Below are 21,984 nucleotides of genomic sequence, written 5' to 3' on the forward strand. Positions count from 1 at the left end.
TACTGATTTTAGTAGGTCTGCTCCGAGTATTGGATTCAAACCTAGATTTGTCAGTTAAACACAGTAGTTTGTAAATTTCCTGGTCTTTGGTAGTAAGCTCTGGCTGTGTGCATTACACAAGAGCTGGAAAAATCGCAGCCTCTCACTTCTCTGCTTGTGTGTGCAAAACATTGCTGCTAATGTCCAGGAATATGAAATATTTTATCAGGCTGTTTCTTAGGAATTCCCAAATATTTTTCCAACCCCAGTTTAAATTGTTGCGATTCACAACATTAGATAGTATGTCTGCGGGCAGGGCTTTGTTGTTAGATTTGTTTTTAAAACTGTACAGCACCATGTGTTCTTTTGGAAATAACAAATGTTATTACTCAACTAAGAGCAGGTTGCAAATACATACATCTAATAAATCCTTTGGTCTTGTTACTTTAAGTTTGGTTGAATTAAAGCATATTGGGCAGTGCAACATCTATATGACACTTTTTTTCTTTTAATATAATTTCTAATCTTGATAAAATATTCTTGCACATATTATATTTAGGAATATTCAAAACTTGACTATTGTATCCCACCTTTTTTATTCATTTTAAAAGTAAAAAATTCAGGGTATGATGGAGAGGATGCAGCTTTAAAGGCAAATGTAGTTCAAATAGGTTTTTGTCTCAAAAGAAAAGAAAGAAAGAAGCTTTGTTTGAAATGTTTTCAGCAGACAAAAATTATGATCTGAAACACAATTGGATGAAAGTCTTACTGGAATGAATTCCAAATACTTATGCTTAGGATCACAGCCCTGATGCTGGGAATTTCACCCAAATAAATGTAGTTTGATAGCATATTTTGTGTGAGTTTTAATACATATGATTTTTTTTCTTTCTCCCCCTAGATATGGACGTGTTGAAAGTGTCAAAATTCTCCCCAAAAGGGGATCAGAAGGTGGTGTGGCAGCATTTGTGGATTTTGTGGACATCAAGAGCGCACAGAAGGCACACAATTCCGTCAACAAAATGGGTGACAGAGACCTTCGGACGGATTATAATGAACCAGGAACCATCCCTAGTGCCGCTCGGGGATTGGATGATACAGTTTCCATAGCATCTCGTAGTAGAGAGGTTTCTGGGTTCAGAGGAGGTGGTGGTGGGCCCACGTATGGCCCGCCACCATCGCTTCATGCACGGGAAGGACGCTATGAGCGGAGACTCGATGGGTAAGTTCCAAGGTTTCACTAGGCAGGTATTTTGTATTTGATGTGGTGAGAAACACAAACTCCTGTGTAGGGCCCCCAGATGGATTTAAGATTTGGGGAATTATCTGCGTTTCCTATTTTGGGTTGGAAACGGAAGTGATTCCTGTCCCAGTGGCTGGTATCTTGTGGATCCGTAGAGGATATTTCCTGCAGCTGGTTGGATTCTTGGTCCTAAGATGGAAGACTTCCTGTGGCCAGCCTCGATTATGGAGCTATTCTTCTAGAACTGTCCCGTCCCTTGGATAACGATAAGGCTTTACTTGGATGTACCCTTATTATCAGATGGAGTTTATTTCGTTACTTCAAGTCTCAAAACCCAGTATGGAGTATCTTCAGAATGTAGGACCTACAGAGTCTTGGCAAACCTTGATGCCTAGTTTTTCAGGGGGGTTTTCTGGTGTATATAGTTTATGTATAAAATTGGATTGTTTCCAAAATTTTCTAGTAGACTTTTCAAAATTATGCATTCATCATCTTGGATTCTACAAACAACCTCTAGCCGTGGGAATACATATGGTATGGTGAAGACAGCAGAAGGCAGCTTTTGATGTTTCCACTTTGGGATCTACATCACTTCCGTATATCTTGGGATTACTGTTCCTCATGGTGTTGGCAAAAGTGAAGGAGGTGGACACTGCTAAGTCTTGGAAATTACAGGCCATCTGTCAAGGTGCTGGAATAATGGCTCCTGCCTCGAATTTGTGGGATGATACACAGCCAAGATCCCAGTGGCCCAGGGGAGTGGATTACTATCTAGTCTTGTTAAAAGCGCATTTGTCACTCACAGTAGAGTGAAAAGGCACTTTAACGTTAAAGACATTGTGTTGATAATCAGCTTATGGCTACGTCAGAGGAAACTGGCTTGGCTGGATGGTTACAAAGATGGACAGAGGATGCCTGCTAGCCTGACAGCAGTGAGGCAGTCATCCATTCACACCTTGGTGCCTTGTCTACCAGCTGTTCGGTTCAGACTTAGGGTTGGAGTCACTCTCTTTTGTTGGATGTACTTAGAAGTGCTTGCTGCCTGAAGAATGAAGTCTGGGGGTTACAGAGTCCTCAAGTCAATCTGGGACAAGTGGCTTCCAGTGGATTTTTTTTCCTTTTTGTCACTAAGATTTTTTTCTTGTTCGCTCATCTAAAATATCATTTTGACACCCTTGCCCATTAAGAAGGTGGATTACCCCTGTAAGAGGGGCCAAAATTGGGGAAGTTATGTTCACAATTCTCTCCCTAGATTTAATTGGGAATATAGGTCGTGTTTCCACACTTGGAAAAGGTTGGTATGTCCTGCCCTGTGTATATTAGCCCCTCTCCTAACCCAAGTCAATCCCTCTTTCCACTAACTCCAGTAGTAATTAGTACTAATAGATAATCAGCGCTGCTGTAGTCATTAGATTTTCAGCTCTGCTAGTTCTTTTGTCTGTCTTCTGTGTCCTCCTAATGGATAAGGAGCTCTTTTACTATAACAGTAACTCTTTAGGGAGTATTGCTTCTTCTGTTACTTTATTATACCAGCTCTCTCTGACTTAATGTTCCGTAGGGCGCAGAGCGCTGCTTGTTTTTGTTCTTTCAAGGAGGAAGAGAGAGAGCGCTTGAAATAAATCAATATATATATATATATACACACACACACAGAAACAGTTTGCCGTCTTATTTGCACACAGTTGCAAATATTTGGAAATGTATATTGTGCATTTTAAATGCCTGCATTGGAATTTTGTTTTGCGTTTTTGTCAGATAACTGAATTGTTCGGGAGACAGGATTTCAGAGAAACACAAGCCTTTAAGATGCATCAGGCACCTCTGTTCTCAGGGATTACTGGCCCTGTGTTTTGAGATGCATTTATAGCAAGAGAGAACACTTGATAATCAAGAAAGGTTCTAATCCACTTTTAAGACGACTAAACAAAACAAAAATACAAGAGAGATCCATGGCTTTTGAGCGACTAATTGGTTTTCAGAGAAGACTGTTGGAAGTCAAAGGGGTTTAAAATCCTTCTTCCCTAAAGTGGGTTGTTAAAATTCGTAACTAACACAGGCACTGGCTTATTACTAAAACTTCAAGCATTTCTTATTGAATTTTTCTTCTTTTACTGGCCATGCCACTAAAGATACTTTTTCTAAATTAGAATACTAAACTGTTGGAAGACTTCTGGGCCCTTTCCCTTTCTGTTTTGAAACACCTTCATATGAAAAAGCATATCAGTGTTCTGGACCACAGAACTGTCTTAGTCACAGGAATTGTGTTCTCTTTAACTCTGAAGTATGCAGTAGAGCAAACTGTTGGTTCTGTATGTGTACTATAGAAACTGCTGCAATTAGTTTTATTATTTAAATTTTAATACCCCACTTTTCTTTGATTCAAAGCTGTTTACAATAACACCCATATCTCACCAGTAAATCTGCAGATCATTTATCTTGCTTTGGGGGCATGACGCTGTCTCCTTATTGACTGTAGCGCCTAAAAGATGCTCACCTCTTGGATAATTAATAGGATCACTGTACTGAGGACATCATATCCTAGGAATCTACTTTGACATCATATCCTAGGAATCTTAGCAGCAAAAATGAGTAACAGAAAAAAAGTAACCCTTGGCTCCTGCTTTTCACAGGGGCTTTCATGGCCAGTGCCAGTTAGTGATCAACCTTCAGCATATTCATGCAATGAAAAATATGAATAGTTCCAATTATTCTTTAGCATGCTAGAGCACTGGGCTCCTAGAAAAATGATATTTGACATTGCTGGCTTTTTTTTTTTAAAACTCTTTGGAAATCATTCAAGGTTGCAGAAGATAGTTTGTTCTCTTGTGCAGAACTCTGGTCATGAAAGCCCAGTTTATTCAGTGAAACGGGATCAGTGTCAAGCTGTGCTGTAGCTAGATGCAACTGAGGAGTTGTGTGAAAGAACCAAGTTCATTCATTTTGCTTAATAGATAATAGCCATTTAGATTTTTTTCTAATTACCTGTGAAGCTAGCCAATGCTGCACCTTAAATGTTTGCATGATGTCAGGACCTTCTCCACTCTCTCTAATTGACATAAATATTTTCCCCCTCCTAAATGCAGGGCTTCAGATAACAGGGAGCGTGCTTATGAACATAGTGCCTATGGACACCACGAACGCGGGACAGGAGGATTTGATCGGACAAGACATTATGATCAGGATTACTACAGAGATCCTCGGGAGCGGACTTTACAGCATGGACTCTATTACAGTTCTCGGAGCCGCAGCCCGAGCCGCTTTGACGCTCATGATCCCCGTTATGAACCTCGGGCCCGGGAGCAGTTTACATTGCCCAGCGTGGTACACAGGGATATCTACAGGGATGATCTCACTCGGGAGGTACGAGGTAGAAGGCCAGAGCGGAGTTACCAGCACAGCAGGAGTCGGTCACCCCATTCATCCCAGTCTAGGACCCAATCTCCTCAGAGGCTGGCAAGCCAAGCATCAAGGCCTACCAGGTCCCCTAGTGGCAGTGGCTCTAGGAGCAGATCATCGAGCAGCGATTCAATCAGCAGCAGTAGCAGTACCAGTAGTGACAGGTATGTTAATACCCCTGTGGTGTCACTGCCATGTTTTTGCTCTGGGCCCCAAAGTTGATTCCCAAAGATAACCCATGAGGTATTGCAACATCTTTCCTCCTCCCTTGACAAAAACCTGCATCCTCTGCTGATTATGGGGTGCCTCCCCGGGAAATGTTCTGCACATAATCCATAGAGCACAAAATCGCTCCCCTCCCCATAAATACACACAGCATTTGAGCTGCTGTTTTAAGAATAGCGCTGTCAACAATTATTTGTACTGCACTTCAAAATGTGTCATCCTAAATGGTGGAACAAAGTTGAGGTGATTGGATTCCCACTTCTATTAAGAATTCAGTGCAAATTCTCAGTCGTCCACCTGTTTTGCTTGCGGTTCCCCCTCCCCCCCACCGCTATTTTTTTCCTGGTATGTTTTGTTGGAGAATGACCACGCTGTGCTCTTCAGGCATGATTCGTCAGAAATGAACGGGATGCTGGTTTAAACTAGCTGTAGCTGAACTGTGGCAAAGCAATGCTGTTCAGGCAGAGCAAGGGTCCCCTTCATCCTCTTTGCTTTTGGCTGTCAGAAAAAAGCTGGGAGAATGAGGGAAATATTGGAATAGGATGAGTGCCATATGAAGTAAATTTTAAAGGAGTGTATCCTCCTTCTCAGTCAAATTGCAGACCTGTATAATATAAAAGCTCATGGCTGTTTTGGGGAGATAATCAGCAAGGCCAGGTTCACACATAATGCTAAACCAAACTTGGCTCCCAGTAGCATGGCAGTGGCAGGACTGGGTGAGGAGTGAAGCGGCTGCAATTTTCTAAATATGCACCACCAGCACACTTGCTTGTTGACATAGTTTGGCTTAGCATTTCATGAGAACCATGCCCAGAAGTTGGTAGGGTTTTTTCTAGCACTTGGGGAAAATGCATGTGAACACCTGAAGAAAATTAAGTTTGGGCATTATCAGCAGAGGACTTTGCAAAGGGGGGGTGTCCTTAATTGCAGTGTTTTCCTTCTGTTGGCAGTCTGTAAAAATCTCATACTGGAACTATTCCAGCATGCTCTCAGTGTTTCATCAGACCCAGTTGTCTTCCTTATACTAGTTAATGCTTGACCTCTCCTGCAACGTTATTACATCTGAGCATTTTGACAAGGTTTGTGAAAACCTTTGACATACCTGAGAGAAACTGATCAGTGATGTTAAGTGTATTATTTCATATTGGCCTCTTGGAGCTGACATACTTGTGGTGAAGTCCAGCTTTCAAGTAATGTTGCATCAGAGACCACATGTCTTCTTTATTTAAATCTAGAACATATTTTGAGAATTTAGGAAAATCCAGTCCAGTCAATTCTATTTGAATTAATTCCTGAGTTTTATAACATAGTTGCTGTGATTAATGAACTGTTACCCTATGGTTAAACTAGATGAACTTTAGAAAGAATTCCACTTCTGTGGTAAAATTCATCCTTGTAATATAACAGATGGATTGTACAGGAAACTTTTCTTATCAGTTATTTTCATCTTTATATTTCAAGACAGATGAAAGTTACTCTTGCAGACGTTGCTACAAAAAACAACATGACTAGATATTAACGCTTCCTGAAACTTGGTTTGGGAGGTAGACTTCGGATGGCTGCTGTCTCTTGCTAGCCGTCCTCCTCTCCCAGAGTGAGAACAGATATTGGCAACCTTAATTTCATTACATAATTGTGGGCTTTCCCTTCTGTTGCACCTCCTCCTTTACTTCCTGCTAAAAAATTTGGCAGCGAGGGATGAATCACTGGCTTAGAATGGTACTCAGTGGTGTGTGAGTGGGTTACGTGCTTCCTGTTCATGGGGCAGTTGGGGAAAATGGCTTCAGAGTTGAGTCTCAACAAAGACAGTTTCATGTGCTTTTGCTCTGGAGAGGCAATGAGTGGAGAACTTCAACAGAAATGGCATGATGCACATAAAGGTAGAGAGGTGTGTGTGTGTGTGAGAGAGAGAGAGAGAGAGAGAGATTAGAGGAAAAAATGGACACTGAGGAGCATTGAGTATCCCGGGTTCAAAATTTATCTACTGCCTGCCATGGCCATGTTTGTGGTACGCACACTCAGGCACATGAATGTGTATCATCTAATCTAAAGCAACCTCTTTTAATGTTTCCCTCAGGAACATACCCTTTCTTTTATTCTTTCTTGAATGCAGATCTCTCTCCCTCCCCCTTGCAGTTCTTCAAGAGGAAGGTGGTCTTGTTCACTTTTTGTTCATATTTCTCTCAGGAGAAAGAAAGCTTTCTTAAGTCAGAAACTGAATAACAAAATTACTGATCACTTGGTTCGGTTGCAGGGTTCAGTTCTTGTTAAAGTGATAAAACTGCACATTGTGTTGACTTCTCTCTAGAGTACTCATTTTAAAAGCTGCCCTGTCATACATGCCGTCCTTTTGTTCTGCAAGGCTCTTCTTAGTTACTCACTGTCTTCCAGAGGTGTTCACGTTCCTTGCCTAAAGCTGGCCGCTGCTGCTGAGCAACATGGAGTGTGGCTGTCAGTGGTGTGTAGGAGAAAAGGGTTGTGGTGTCTTTCCAAGGCTGCTTGTGAGGATGTTCTGTTTGTGTGGGAAGATCTCACCTTAAAATCTGGTAGGCGGACAGGACCCAAGAGCATTGTTCATGCAGACATTTCTTGATGAGTTCTGTCTTCCAGCTTTGTTTTAACTTGTGCAGGGGTAAGTCGAGGTACATTTGCAAATCAGCCATGTGTGGAGTTTGTTTGATTTGTATCTCAGTGTGGCTTAACAGTAGTTAAAATTAGAATAACACATATTAAAAGAAAAACATTAAAACACTCCGGTATAAAAACAGTCATTGTGGGACTGGCATTCCTCCTTCCTGCATTCAGATTGGAAAAAACATGGACAACCCAGGCCTCAAGTCTCCGCAGCTGATAAGCAAGAAGCATTGTATTCTGTGGGAGTTGCGGCATCCAAATAGCGTCCGCTGTGCAGGGACCTCCTTGTTTGTGTCTCCACAACCAGTCTGAACTGGAATCATCCAGTCAGGTTTGGCTGCGTTCCATCTCCCGAGGGAGGCTCTGTTACATGTCCGTCTTCCCTGCCTGCCTCTGTGCGTGTATGTTTTCACATAGCAGGAGGCTGTGGGTGAGGGCTGAGAGATCAGGGCAGTCTTCAGCCTGTGTGACAGATAAGGACCCCTAGAAGGGAAGGGTTGATGCTTAGGTTTGAAGGGGTGGCTGATGTAACTACAGGCACACTACATTGCAGAAACCTTTCATATGCAATCTTCACTTTTTAAAGACCAACATCTTTTGAAGTGCTGCTTCTATTGCATCCTCCATATTTTATTTGTGTTTTGAATTCAGTTGTTATGAGCTCTCTCTATTAGCCCCTGATGGCTTTTCTGCATCAGAGGGCTGAAAATTATTTCCCTTTTTCCTCCACGTTTGAATTTTGCAGTTTAAAAAACGAGGTTGTACAAAACGAGAGTGTTCTCTTCTCCTTTCCAATCCCTAAGTAGTAGTAGGAAGCATAACTTTAGTACTTAATTTGTGTACACCCCCTCCCAGTATTATTTGGAATGAGCAATTAATTTTTGCATGTTTAACCTGTTAATATTTCCAGGTCTCCCACCCCTAACCCCCACCCATCATTGCCATCCTCTAAATTATCTTCTCCATATTTTGCTTATAATCTTGAGTTAAATCAGTTTTCTACCATTAACTGTTACTAACCTGATCGTTGCATAGTTTGTGGTTGGTGTATTGACAGAAAGTGTTCCATAGTGGTGGTGATGCTACTGGTGGCATTATATTAGGTAGAATTCTTGTTTTCCAATATCTCTTCTGTGATCAGAGTTTCTACTTACAAAGCCAGAAATATGCTAGAATTCTGTTTCTTGCCCTTCATCTTATACATGTTCATTGAAATTTGGGATGCAGAGGTGAAGTGAAATGCTGAACGGTCAGATCTGGAAAAATCTGTGGCAAAAAGCTGTGGAAAAATTGGTGGCCAGGGTTGGGCAACTAAACTGGTTCAAATGCAGGTCTGGTACCCAGGAATGGGCAATACTGTTTCCAGTCCTGGCCTCTCATATTCTTATTCTGCATGTATGTGTTGGTGTGTTTATAAAAGGGGAATGCACGGGTAGATTGCCTTTCAGTGAGAGGTTACATTTTAACAATGCAAGTCTGTAATCCTTCATTAGGAATCGTTTTAGCTAAACTGCTGCAGAGCAATTGTACCCCAGTAGGGAGGCCTGAAATGTATGGTTTGACTGTGCTTGAGATTTAATGTATGTTGTGTCTGACTTTTTCATTCTAACCATTCCTTACGTGCAGACACACAGGTTGCTTCATGTCTTGAGTTCACAAGTTCATTTCCATCTCAAAAGGTTTGATCTTACCATTTCTTTTGATGGCATACAAGGGAATAAAGGCAGAGTTTCATGTTGATTGGGGAACAGTTTGTTTTGGATCTCTTGGGCAGGATGCAGCAAATTGCACCCAACCACATTCTAATACCAAACCTCCACACACACACCCTTTAAAGCTTGTAGGCTCATTTGACTGTGAGCATTCATATTTTCATTCAAATTTGTTTCAATTATTACCAGTGCTCTAAAATTGCCAGTGAATATAATCTGGAAAAATTAACTGTTTTTTTTAATAAATGTGTATCTTTTCTCTTCTAATGCTGTCTTCTTTAGAAGGTGGGTACAAGGCTTTGAATATCATCCAATTTATGTGCAGTGTTGACAGATGTGCTGATACTTGAAGGCACATAAAATATAGTTTTGGTCTTGGAGTGCAGATGGTTAAAGCTATAAGGGCCAACAGGAGAGTGTGGAAGGCCTCCCACATGTAAATTAGGCAAGATATTTCAGATTATGCTGTTGTAAGTGCTATTTGGGGAATAGCAATGGTTGTTGTGTCTTCTTGTTTGCAGAATCCAGATTAAGGAACATCTGGATCCAATCTGTTAGATCAGAAAAAGTGTAGTCTTCTCCCATTCACACACACACCCTCTATTCATCAGGATTTGAATAAAAGATGAACCTAATGCATAACTGGACTATCCGTGAAATTGGTTTTGAACTGGAAAGTTCTTTTCCCAGCTTATTCTGTGGTCTTAAACTTTTAGAACAAGTGAGATGATGCTTGTCATTTAGTGATAGTTAAATTGCATCCAGGGGTGGTCGAAGTGAAAGACAGTTTGCAGAACTGATCTTCGTCTGCACTCCCTACCAAAAAAGAGGGGGGGGCACTTGCATAGGGTTCCCCTGCCCACTTTCATGTGATTCCCTATAGCCTCTGCTGCCCCATACAACACTGACCAGACTGTTCAGGACCCCCCCCCCCCAAAAAAAGAAAAACCCTTCTGGGGGCTACAGACAGGGAGGAGAAGAAGAGAGTGGTTGGTTGCATGAGGTGCCTTCTGTTTGCACAACTTTAAGCAAGTTTTCTCCTAAAGGCATAAATACAAAATGGAAGCAGATGATCATCCATGCCCAGATTGGGGTTAGGCCAATCCATCTGGTGGGCCCACAGCTCTTCGGAAGAAAAAGAGCAGGGCGCCTGGGAGGTGATGCACGTTTAGATTCTGGGCAGGCTGGGCCTTCAGAGCGCTCTGGTTAAGCCTTCAGCCAAAGTGACTGAAAAATATGTGGCATGCGTAATACAATTGACAAAAAGTGAGGTGTGTTTTGTCATTAACACAATCTCTTGTATCCTTTATGCATTGTTAATTTGCCTTGTGATTCATCACACTTCTTTGAAAGGAATAAAATTCAATCTGCAATTGCTATTCAGAGGAATTTGCTAAAAGATGTGGCAGGAATAGTTACACTTACGTAATATATCACCTGACATCTCATTAGTACATGGCTACTGCAATGTGTGAAGCATTGCAATTATTATGTGTGGCCTGTTGGAAAATTTGTTTACTTGCTTGGGATCATATCTTGCAGAGATGATTTTTTTTTTTTAACAATAATTTTTATTCAAATTTTCATAAAACAAACAAAACAAAATCATAAAACATTCAAAGACAAAAAACAAAACAAAACAAAAATGATTAAACAAAAAAATAAAATGTTGACTTCCCATTTGTCGCAGATCAGTTATAGGTCTACAATATATAACAATCCTGTCTCTTAAATTATATTATAAAATCACTTTCCTCCAGTAGTTATCTTAATTAATCATCAAATCTCATAAACATTACTTTATTCTTTCCACAAAAAGTCAAAGAGAGGTTTGAATTCTTTAAGAAATATATCTATCAATTTTTCTCCAAATAAACATGTCGATTAATCCATCTCGTTAATAATAATAATAATCTTATTGTCATAACCATAGTCCAAATAAACATATCGATTAATCCATCTCATCAAATCTGTTAAGTCCAATAATTTCAATAGCCATTATTCCATTATCCATATTAATTCCATCTCCCATCTTCAATAGTCCTATTAAGTCCAGTAATTTCAGTGTCCAATCTTCCATTATCAGTATTCCATAATCTTGCTGTCATAGCCATAGTCATATAATAAGAGTCTGATGGGAATTTCCTCTATCCCAAATATTTTCTTGCCATCGATTCTGAATAAGTTGCTGAAATATTGTTGTAAAGTCATATCTCTGTTCTTCTTTTTTACAAAATGCACTGGCTCATCTCTTGAGAGTTTTTCCATTGTCACATGGCTGCAGTTAATTCCATAGATTTTCTCTGTATCAAGCTCCATCACGTCATTCCAGTCCAGAAAATTATCCAAGCCATTGATAACTTTATCTCTAATATCTTCATTAATTTCTTCAGAGATAACGTTAAATTCCAAACAGTAGATTTTATTTCTAATATCCATAAACTCCAGATCTTTTTCCAATTCCACATTTGTTCCAATCTCCAGGGCTTGTATCTTCCCTTTATTTTTTCTTTTCTCATCTCTGATCTCATTCTCCTCTCTCACAGGATCCCCTATTTCTTTAAGCTCCTGCGTCATTTTGCTCAGTTCAATTTTCAGCTCCTTACTGCCCTGTCGCAGGGTTTGTTTCGTTATCTCAATCTCATCCATTATTTTCTGAAACATAATTACTTCCAGATTTTCAGCCACTTTCTTGATTGCCATTTTTAAAACCACGAAAACAAAACAAAAATAAAGAAGAACCACTTCTTATTTCAGCAACAATTGGGTTAATATTCCAGGCTTGATGACATCACAGTATAAACAGAGCAGCCTGCCTTATCTCTCTATGTTCAAGAATACAAAAGAAATTTAGTTCCCAGCATCAAAACAGTTAGTGGCGTCGTGAAGAAGCAGATTCGTCAAAATAAAATAGACCAAAAAGAGAATAGTCCCAGACAATATAATGTTCCAAAGTTCATATTTTTTATTTTTTTGTCCTCGGAATAGAAATCCCTCTTCTGTTTATATCTTTAGAATGCACTTCCAGGACAGCTTTTTGCAATAGAAACAGAGATAAGCTGTTAATTTCGTGAATAACAGAGAAGAGTTATAGCTCACCCAGAAGTTCTTTAAAGCTGATTCATTTGACAAATCTCTTTTTGCTGCAACAATTTAAACCAAGTAAAAACAAAAATAGAAAGAAGGGTGCTTGCCTGGTAGTCCGTTTTCTCTTTGAAGAAAAGATAAACGTATCGCATTAATCAGATAGAGCTTGTTCGGAAGTCCGTCCGGCATTGCTGGCTGGACCTTTTCTCATAAATTAATGAAATCCAGTCCTCCCAACAAAAACAGGCTTTTGAGGTTGATCTCTACGTTTCTCCCTGCCCGGGAGAAATTTCATCAGTCAAAAAAAAAATGTTCTGACTGATTTATATCTGAATAAGCTTCTTCTGAGGCGGGAGCCCGTCTCAAAAGCAGGCACAAGCGAAGTCACCCTTCCCGGAAGTCCCTTGCAGAGATGATTGTTAAGGGTGAGTGGGTAAATCTCAGAATCATAGAGTTGAAAGGGACGTTGGAGTGTCCTGCACCACGCAGGATCTGCAATCTTAGTGCCCCTGACAGATGGCTGTCCAATCTCAAGTGCGATGGCTGTCAGGTTGGTACACAAGCATTGTGGTCTTCCTCACCAAGAGTGTTCAGAAAGGTTGCTTTGAAAGGCTGCCATCTCCTGTGTGAATCTTTCTGTTGACTGAGATGGTTGTCGCAGGCCTTCCTGTGTCCTGATATCTCCAGAAATATGCCTGGATGGGGGCTTTTCAGTGTCTATTCCCAGCTAGGGATTGAAAACACTGCCACTGCCGCCGTCAGAGAGAGGCTTGCCACACCTTCCTTCTAAAGATTTTGGAGATGGGAGATAACCTGATCAGTCCTATTCTGCAGGTGGTATACATGAAGTGGACATCTTTGTCACGGGCGCGCGCGTGCTCTCAACCTTGCCTTTCTCTTAAGTGCAAAGATAAAGAAGGTCAACAAATAGAGAATTTGGGGAGATAGAGTAGATCTGAGCAAGGAGGAGACCACTGAAGTGGTAATCCAGCAGTAGCCTGCAAGTGTAGAGAGAATTTTTTCTTCCTTTGGACTAATTCATTCTAAATAGAGAAATGAATTGGTAACTGAAAAAGCAGGAAGGGTTGTATTTCTTTTCCAGACAATGAACAAGGAAGTCAGAGGCGAAGAAGACTGGGTTAACTGAACCACCCAATATTTTAAGTTTCTCATGTTGACTTGGTTGAAATGGCCTAAATTTATTTTTTAAAGAACTCTACATTTATCTAAAAACTGAAACAGTTAACCATTCAAAAATCCATGTGCCTGTTTTGTTTATGTTGTTTGTTGAAATAGAAAAGTAACCAGAAAAATAAACAGTATTTAAAAGCCTGTTTGGTGGTGGTGATTCTGGCACATCATGACAAAAATATCATGATTACTTGAACAGTTGGAGCTGGTTCACCATTCTGTTTTAATACTAAAATGACCAAATTATCATCCCATTTTTTGATGAAAATTAATCTGAAAACAATTCAGAATAATTCCTTTGTGTGTACCTACCTTCTAATAAAACCTACATCTCTGAAGATGTATTAAGGTTATATAAAACAATAATGTACTTCTACTAAAAAAATAATGATTAAATAGAATCTTCCTGACTGGTGATTTAGGGTGCAATCCAACTAGTATTTTTGCTAGGCTGAGGGGAGTTGGATATAGCGGACCCCTGGCTGAGCCAGCAGGGTCCTTGCTCCGCCGGCAGAGGCCCCTGTGCCATAGCGTACCTGGACCCTGCTAGCTCAGCTGGGGATCCGCTAGAGAAGCCCAGCCCGGCAGAAGGGGCGCTGGCAGAAGGTGGCGGAAGGCCTGAGAAAGGGATGTTCCAGGGGCGTGTTGGAGAAGGAGCCGGGGGGGGGACTTGCCCAACATCCAACTCTTGTTCAGAGTGCTCCTGCGGGTCCTAATCCAGACCAAAGTTACGCCGAGAAAAAGGCCGATCTAAGAAAATAATTCTAATGGAAGTCAGTGGGGAGCACTTTCTCGCCAGTAGGGGTATTTGTGAGAACCAACTTTTTCTCTTTTGCTCGTGTGCGCATGACTTCCCATGAGTTGGATTGCTTTGTCCAGCTGTGATTTAAATAGTTAAAATTGAGTCCTTCAGAGAAGTGATTTAAGTCAAATCAACCCTGTCCCTGTCCGTGTTTGCTGTGGCTCATGGGAGTTGTAGTCAGCAACATTTGGAGGGCTAAAAGTCTTTAGTAGTAAAAGGATTTACTTTTATTTTATTTATTGGTGTTCCTTTTCAGACATCACTCAGATGATGCCCTGGTCCTACGTAAAGTCCTGTCATTGTGACTGGGGCATTGATTGATTGACTGATTGATTGATTGATTGCATTTGTATACCGCCCCATAGCCGAAGCTCTCTGGGCGGTTCACAACAATTAAAAACATTAAAAACAAATATACACATTTAAAAACACATTTTTAAAAAGCAGTTTAAAGACACGTGCTAACATGCCTGGGAGAAGAGGAAATTGTGGGGAGGGGGCCAGGCTGAGAGCCTGCAGACTTGCAACCCAATCTTACGTACTTTTATTCCGTGTACTGCGAGGGTAGAAATAGCCTGCAACGTTCATTGTTGTTTTCAGAACCAGTGCTTTGATACTTTGACAGTCCGTCAGTTTCTCTCTCTCTCTCTCTCTCTCTCTGTAGTGCCGCTAGTTGGCATAGCAAAACCATCCAGTTCCTTAGCCTGCCAGAGTATGAGGAGGCACTAAATACAGTGTGCTTCAGCCTGACTCTTGCCCAGGAAGAAATTAAGGTCAGGGTCTTTTGCAACAGCTGTGGGTGGCAACCTTACATGTTTTCCCCTAACCTTGTTCAAGGACAACTCCATCGTAAATATGGTAATGTCAGACAGCTGGTGCAGCTGCTCAAATACCCATACATAGATACACCACACAATAGTGGGAAGATCTAGAGAATGCTCTTGTCCTCTACATGGCTGCCTGTTAGTCGCATTGAGAAATAATACTTGCTTAAAAGCTTGGTAGACTAAAAAAAGGTTGTGCCATGTCACCGCCATTACTGCTTATCTCTGGAGCACCTGAACCCAGGTTTTGTAAGTAGCTCCTGACCTGATTATCCATAGGTCAGGTGAAGAAATGTGGTCTGCAGGTGATCAGGTTGGATCATTTCTCTAAACTGGGAGGGACGTGTTCTCCTCCCCAATTCCTTTTTTAGGTTGTCAGGCTGCCCCAAATGGCCATGTGGTAAGGCTGACTAGTAACTTAAAAGGACATATTCGCAAGTCTGCCTGAACCCACTCAGTTGTCATGTCAGGTTTTCAAAAATGGTTAGGGTTGGAAATGCTTCTCTTCTAGCATACTGGCTGAGGAAAGACAGGGTATAAATGGGTAAGATATAAATTTAATCAATAATAATAATACCGTCCAGAAGCTCTTGAAAAGTTTGGGTTCCCCTTTGAACAATTAGACTGTAGCTGATCCCTCTTGCAGATGTTGGCATGCATTTAGTGCCATGGGAAGGTGATGCGAGGAGACCAGAATGCCCAGCTGTCGTGGGCAGTCAGTGGTGGAGCACAATGTTTTACATGTTGGAGGTGCTATGTTCAATTCCCGTCATCTCTACCAAAAAGAAATTCAGATACTGGGGAAATCTGTCTGAACCCTGGGAGAGCTGATACCATGTTCAGTTGGAAGCATTTTGGGTAATGGGGCTGAAAAGAGAGAGCTGTTGCCAGAGTAAGTAATACTAGGCTAGATGAACTAATGGGCTGACTCTATATAAGGCAGCATCACTTGTTGAGGTGCTTCATGTTATCTCAGTATCATTACAAGAGTCCTACAAAGAAGGCCTGCAAGGTTTCTTCCACCCCACCCCCAAATTATCGATGGCAGGCTCACACAGAGATTTTGACAGTGTGCCTTGCTAAGGCCCTAGTTATTGCATGGCAGAGGTGAGATATGAGCGTGGGAGTTGCAGCTACTGTGCTGCACCAAATCGTGTATAAATATAAAATTGATTCAGGAAAAACACAGAAATCCTGACTGTTTTAAAAGACTCTTTGTTTTTTAGTAGGCTGGACTTTTAGATTTGTCTCTACACTAGAGTTAGTATTATAAACCCTTTTAGCACAGAACTGCTGGAAGTGTTTTCTCCCCCCCCAATACATTTTATTTTTGGGCACTCACTCTAAACATTTATTACATATGATCTCTCCCCCCTGACTTGGTGCAGCTCCTTACATTCTCTCTCTCCACCTGCCCCCCCCCCGTCATGGCAATAGTGTCAAGCAAGAGTGGGTACCTGGGTATTGGAAGCATTTTGGATGTCTGTTCCAGAGCCATCTTGTACAAAAGACACACACTTAAATATACCTCCCCACCCATTTCAAATTAAGGTCTTTGTGTTTTCCTGTTAGGATGTGCTTGGTTTCTAATGCTACTTATTAGACACAAGACCCAGATTTGGGTTCGTTAATGTGCATAACCAGTCTTTACCGTTGCCTTCTAATTGGGACGTAAATCAAGAAACCAGTCTGTGCTGTTCACTCTACTAAGAATCTCTGGACTCTGTGTGAGAGCAGACTTTCTAACATACTTATTTTTAGCTAAGGGAAAAATACACTATCGACACAAACATAGTCACATGCCAATGTTAACTAGTAGGACATGACACACGGGGGCCATCAGCTGATTCCCCGACTTATGTAGATCAGAGTTAGGACAAAATTAGTTTGCCCTGGGGAAAGGATATATTGGACCTTCAGATGGTATTCTGTTGTATGCTGCGTCCCTGTTTCCTGGATTCCTTTTCATCCTATTCCAAAGGCTCCATGGAGGCTCACACTTTCTCATTCTTCTCTCCAACAGCCCTCTGAAGTAGGTCACTAGTTTCCCCCATTTTTCAGGTGGAGAAACTCGGGTTGAGTAACAGCAGCTTACTAAGGAAACAACTGGATTTCCAAGGCTGGTCCTGATCTTAGTCCAGGAGGGATAGATTCAGAGCCCCCCCCTCCCCAGTTCTCCATTTTAAGGTACTATACTGCCACCCCAGCTACTTTTTTTTTTAGTGGGATGGGGTTTGTGTCTACAAATTAATTGTAATTCTTTCTACCTGTGTGGGTTGGAAAATGGGTGGGTTATTGGGTCACTTGAGGTGGGCTCTTTCATAGTTTGTGAGTTTTTCAGATTTGAGTTCATTAGAAAGGCACATAAATAAAATGGTTCTGAGGTCATTGGTGTGCCCCCCCAAACACACATATAAAGGTATGTGAAGGCGGGAGGTGCTGGAGTCCAAGAACCTGTTTTTGGTTTGAAAAGGCTTGGATTTGTGCAACTTCAGGGATTGCAAGCAACCCTTACAGTCTCTAATGAGCACTGAGTACAGAGCTGTGGTCAGAGCTGAGTTTGTGCTCTATGCGAGAACGAAATCGTATGTTCTGTTTCAAGGCAGTGTGTAAAATGAATGCTTCATATTGGGGTGCATTTGCATTCATGATTCTGATCCTTTTGCAGGTTACTTAGCTGAGAGTTTGGTTGTTCAGGATATCTTTTGATTCTAAGGCTTACCCGGTTTGGTACTTTGATCCAAGGATAAGACTGATAAGGGACAGAAGCCCCAGAGAAGAGCGGGGTGGGTTGGGGGGGTGGAGCATGGCAACTCTTCTGGCCCCTCCAAACACAAACTAGGCCACAACTATCCTAGCCTCGCCTTGAGCCTTTCACAGACAGGGCAGGTTCTCATGCTTCCTCTCTGCAACTCAAGCCCAATAATTTGCCTTATCTCAAAATTATTAAGAGTTGAGAATCATAGGATTCCATCTTATATACCAGTTTGGGGAATACACTCTGTCTGGTTCATGCATGTATGTATTTACCCTCATACTGCATGTTCAGTACCTTGCATGGCCCCCAAAGTGTTGTGGGGACGGCTGATGGCACAAATGTAGGGGCCCACAAGTGGTTTTCCCCTCCCTAGACCAAGCTGCAGCTTCTCTGGCCTTGACTTGCGAGGGAGCCCTTTCCATCCTGTACTTCCCTCTGTGCCCCTCCCCCTTCGTTAATTGATCAGCTATTAACCTGCTGTTGTAAAGAGTGGTGGTACTAAACTCTGGGCTGCGTGTTTTCCTTCCGCAGCTCAGTTTGCAGTTTTGAAAGTGTTCTCTTGCCTGCAAGCATGATTGCTTTTGATGTGTCATGTGCTTAAGTGAGTGTTTCGTTCTCAGTTCTGCCTTATTTTTACATTGAAGCTGCCTAGAGAGCATGCTCTCACTTTGCTTTTCAAAACTAACGGAAAAGGAGGTCACTTCAGGTACCTGCGCTCTTGGCATGTACTGAGCTATTAGGATCGCAGGCAGTTTGAGTTAATTGAAGGTAATGCTTTAGTTTTGCAGATACGGCCAAACACAAGTAACTCTTTAGCAGCTTTAACTATTCATTGCGTTACCTAGTGTGACAAAGTACAGTCCATGGCGCAGAGTGAACTAGTGTCTGTCAGTTCAAGTTCTGGTAGCAGCCAATCATTAGTCTCACCTCAGATATTCTTTGGAGTGAGCAAGAGAGTTGGAGAATTGCCGCCTTGCAAATAAGTTACTAGCCCACAGTTCTGCTAGGTCATCTGCTTGTGTTAGTTGTTTGCATTCCAGGGACAGCCTGGGTGGCTGGGTGTGTGTGTGTGTGAGAGAGAGATGCAGTGCCTTTTTGCTTCTGTTTTCTTGTGTCAGATAATGGCAGCAGAAGCGGATTCTGTTCTGCAATCAGTGTGGAGGGATAATAATATGCTGGCTCTTCAAAATTGAAAAGAGACAAGAGACAGGCCTTGATTCAGGGCCGACTTCTGCCCTATAACATTGAATTATTTGGAGTCTTTCATCTTTTGCTGTTACAGGATGAAAATAGTGAGGTACTGCATATCGTTCCCCCCCTCTCCTTATACAAATCTAAACTCTGGATTATTAACAGAATACCTAGTAAATATATATAGAAATAAAGATAGAAAAAATGAGTGAGATGAGTGTGGAGTGGAGTACATAGAACTTGGGAATATGCCACAGCTTTGATTGAGGATGGTGGGGATCAGGTTAATGCTGGCCTGTTTGTGGGGCCTGTTTTGTGGTGAATACGCACACACAGTCAGGGGTTTGCTGCAAGCCACTGTGAGCTTATTCATGTGAATAACGCTAAAGGTCACAGCCATTAGCTTGCTTCTAGGTAAAAAGTGACAGGTCTAAACAGCTTCATCTGTCAGTTCCACAACTTCAAATGTGGGGAGCAGGCCCCTGTTCTCCTATTCTGTCTTCCATTTTCCTGTGTTAATTGCAGAGTTCAGATCAGAATTTGGACCACACACATGCGCGTAACATTCTTAAGTCAGGGTATTTTTGCATTGCTCGTTCCTGGATAGTGATGTGATTGTGTGTAGTACAGTTGTGCCTGTCAGTACTTCCAGCAGCTGTGATAGTGCTCGTGACAACAGCCTTGTGCGGTTGGAGGACCTCCTAGAAGTGCCTTTTTAAAGAGAAATCTTATGTCCTCTTGTAGGAGCCTGAAGGCAGCTAATGATTCATGTTTATTCGGTTAATTATCAGTCACTTGGTGAAAAAATTCCCACCTCTTAACGTGAGAGAGCCAAAGAAATTTCTCTTAAAGGTGAGGGTGGCCTCTCTGGAGCTACTTTTGTGTTTTTAAAAAAAATAAACCTAGAATTAGAAAGTCCCCACCCCCTTTTTGTAAATCTCTTCACAAACAATACAAGACAATCAAATTATCAAATAGAAGACTTGTATTCACCAACCTGTATATACTGAGCCCGACAAAAGGTAAATAGACGCTGTTGTTTTTTTCTTCCTGCCTCTAGTTTGAATAATCTTTGTCAGTTTTAGAGTTCTTTATGGTCCATGTTTTGTCTTACCTATTACTGATTATTGGAAAGGTATACCAAATAGAGAGAGAACAGGCATATTTGCATTTTTATATACTAACATTTACTGCATAGAATAGTAGAGTATTAATTTGTATTGGGGTTTCATATTCTAGTTCTCTGTTCCAGCTGTTCACACATCCATCCACTTCATAACAAGTTCCATAACATAGATTTTCAGATAATAAACCTTTGCATTTAATAATTCCTCACACTTAAAAGCTATAGGAGTAGGAGAAGGGAGTTCAAGATGGGTAGGAGTTCCTTAAAAGTGAGATGTCACAAATGGATCCCAGTGAGCAAGAAAAATGGGAGGCATCTAAAGAAATGGGAGTGGCTGCGGAAGGAGCTCCCTGATGAGCTCAGATTTTAAAGGGGCTTGTGTAGGAAATGGAAGGGGAGGGCAAATCGCCAAGGATGAGAACAGATCAGTGGCCAAAGTCTATAGGGAGAGTTTTGGAAGGGCTAAAACTCAGAACGCACTTCTGAACTTACAGGAAACATAAAAAATAACCAAAATGTAAGTGTGTGTGTGTGTGTGTGTGTTGGGCTGTATTTTGAGAGAGCGAGCAAGGAGGCAGTAGGACCCTGCATTGAGAACCGTTAATGGATGGCAGGAAAAAAGCAGGATTTCTCAGCTCCTACTTTGCCTCAGTCTTCTTCCACAAGGGAAACTACTCAGCCTGACAAAAATATATCAAATGATGAAGGGGATGGAGTTGCAGCCAAAGATTAGGTGAAATGGTGGCTCATGAGCACCTAGCCAATCTGAATGAATTGAAGCCTTCAGAACCTGACAAATACAGCAACATGTGTCAGTTTTTTATGTTTCTTACAAACATTTCCCAACATAAAACCAATGCCCCCTGACAATAATTGATTTTGAGTTTCAGTGTTTCAAAGTAAAATATCATACAGAACAAAATTACAATGTACCATTTGTAATTCAGTAATATGAGAACATTGGTCAGGGGTCTGATTACTTTTGCAAGGCGCTGTAGCATCCTAACATACTAAAAGAACATGCAGATATAATCTCAGCCTATAAGTTTTGAAAATTCTTAGAAACCGGTGAAGCGCTGCAAGACTAGAGGCAGCTCAATGTCCCAATCTTCAGAAGGGAGGCAAATAAGTTGACATTGATTCTTGCAAGGATCTAGATAGAACCTAGAACAGATTATTAAGCAATTAGTCTGTAAGCATTTAGAAAAAGGCACCCTGATTGCAAAGAGTGAACGCAAGTTTCCTGAAGATCAAGTCATGTCTGACTTCTTTTTTATAAAGAGTTCCTAGTCTGGTAGACCAGGAGCATTCTGGGATGTGGTAGAGATAAGTACATAAGAACATAAGAAGAGCCTGCTGGATCAGGCCAGTGGCCCATCTAATCTAGCATCCTGTTCTCACAGCGGCCAGCCAGGTCCCTGATGTGCCACAGGGCTCTGTTGTGGGCCCAGTTTTGTTTAACATGCATAAATGGCTTGGACCGAGGAGAGGAGGGGGCGCTGATCAAATATGCAGATGACACCAAGGTGGGGTTGAATGTTAAGCTAATAATAATAATAATAATAATAATAATAATAATAATAATAATAATAATAATAATAATAATAACTTTAATTTCTTCGTCGCCTATCTGGCCGATGGCCACTCTAGGCGACTTACAAATTTGTTAGAATACAATTGATAAAATATAATAATACAATATAAAAACAATACATCTGCAGCAACAATATTAAAACTGGGCAGGAGGCATTACAGTTATAACAATTAACCCTCCCCGGATACCCCGAAGGCCTGCTGAAAGAGCCAGGTCTTTAAG

The 21,984-nt window shown here is 41.4% G+C and overlaps 1 protein-coding gene across 5 annotated transcripts in view; it reads left to right on the forward strand.

The window, feature by feature from the left end:
- Window positions 1-21,984, forward strand: part of SPEN (spen family transcriptional repressor) — a 68,283-nt gene that overhangs the window by 15,744 nt on the left and 30,555 nt on the right. For 4 of the 5 annotated variants that reach the window (XM_061601734.1, XM_061601735.1, XM_061601736.1 and 1 more), the window contains exons 2-3: window positions 881-1,201; window positions 4,306-4,782. In XM_061601734.1, coding sequence (XP_061457718.1) covers window positions 881-1,201; window positions 4,306-4,782 — 798 coding nt within the window. Of the gene's footprint in view, window positions 1-880; window positions 1,202-2,379; window positions 2,517-4,305; window positions 4,783-21,984 lie in introns of those variants that run through there. The other variant, XM_061601738.1, reaches the window with a different exon arrangement.

The sequence above is a fragment of the Rhineura floridana genome, chromosome 18, assembly GCF_030035675.1.
Source record: "Rhineura floridana isolate rRhiFlo1 chromosome 18, rRhiFlo1.hap2, whole genome shotgun sequence".
Taxonomy (NCBI): domain Eukaryota; kingdom Metazoa; phylum Chordata; class Lepidosauria; order Squamata; family Rhineuridae; genus Rhineura; species Rhineura floridana.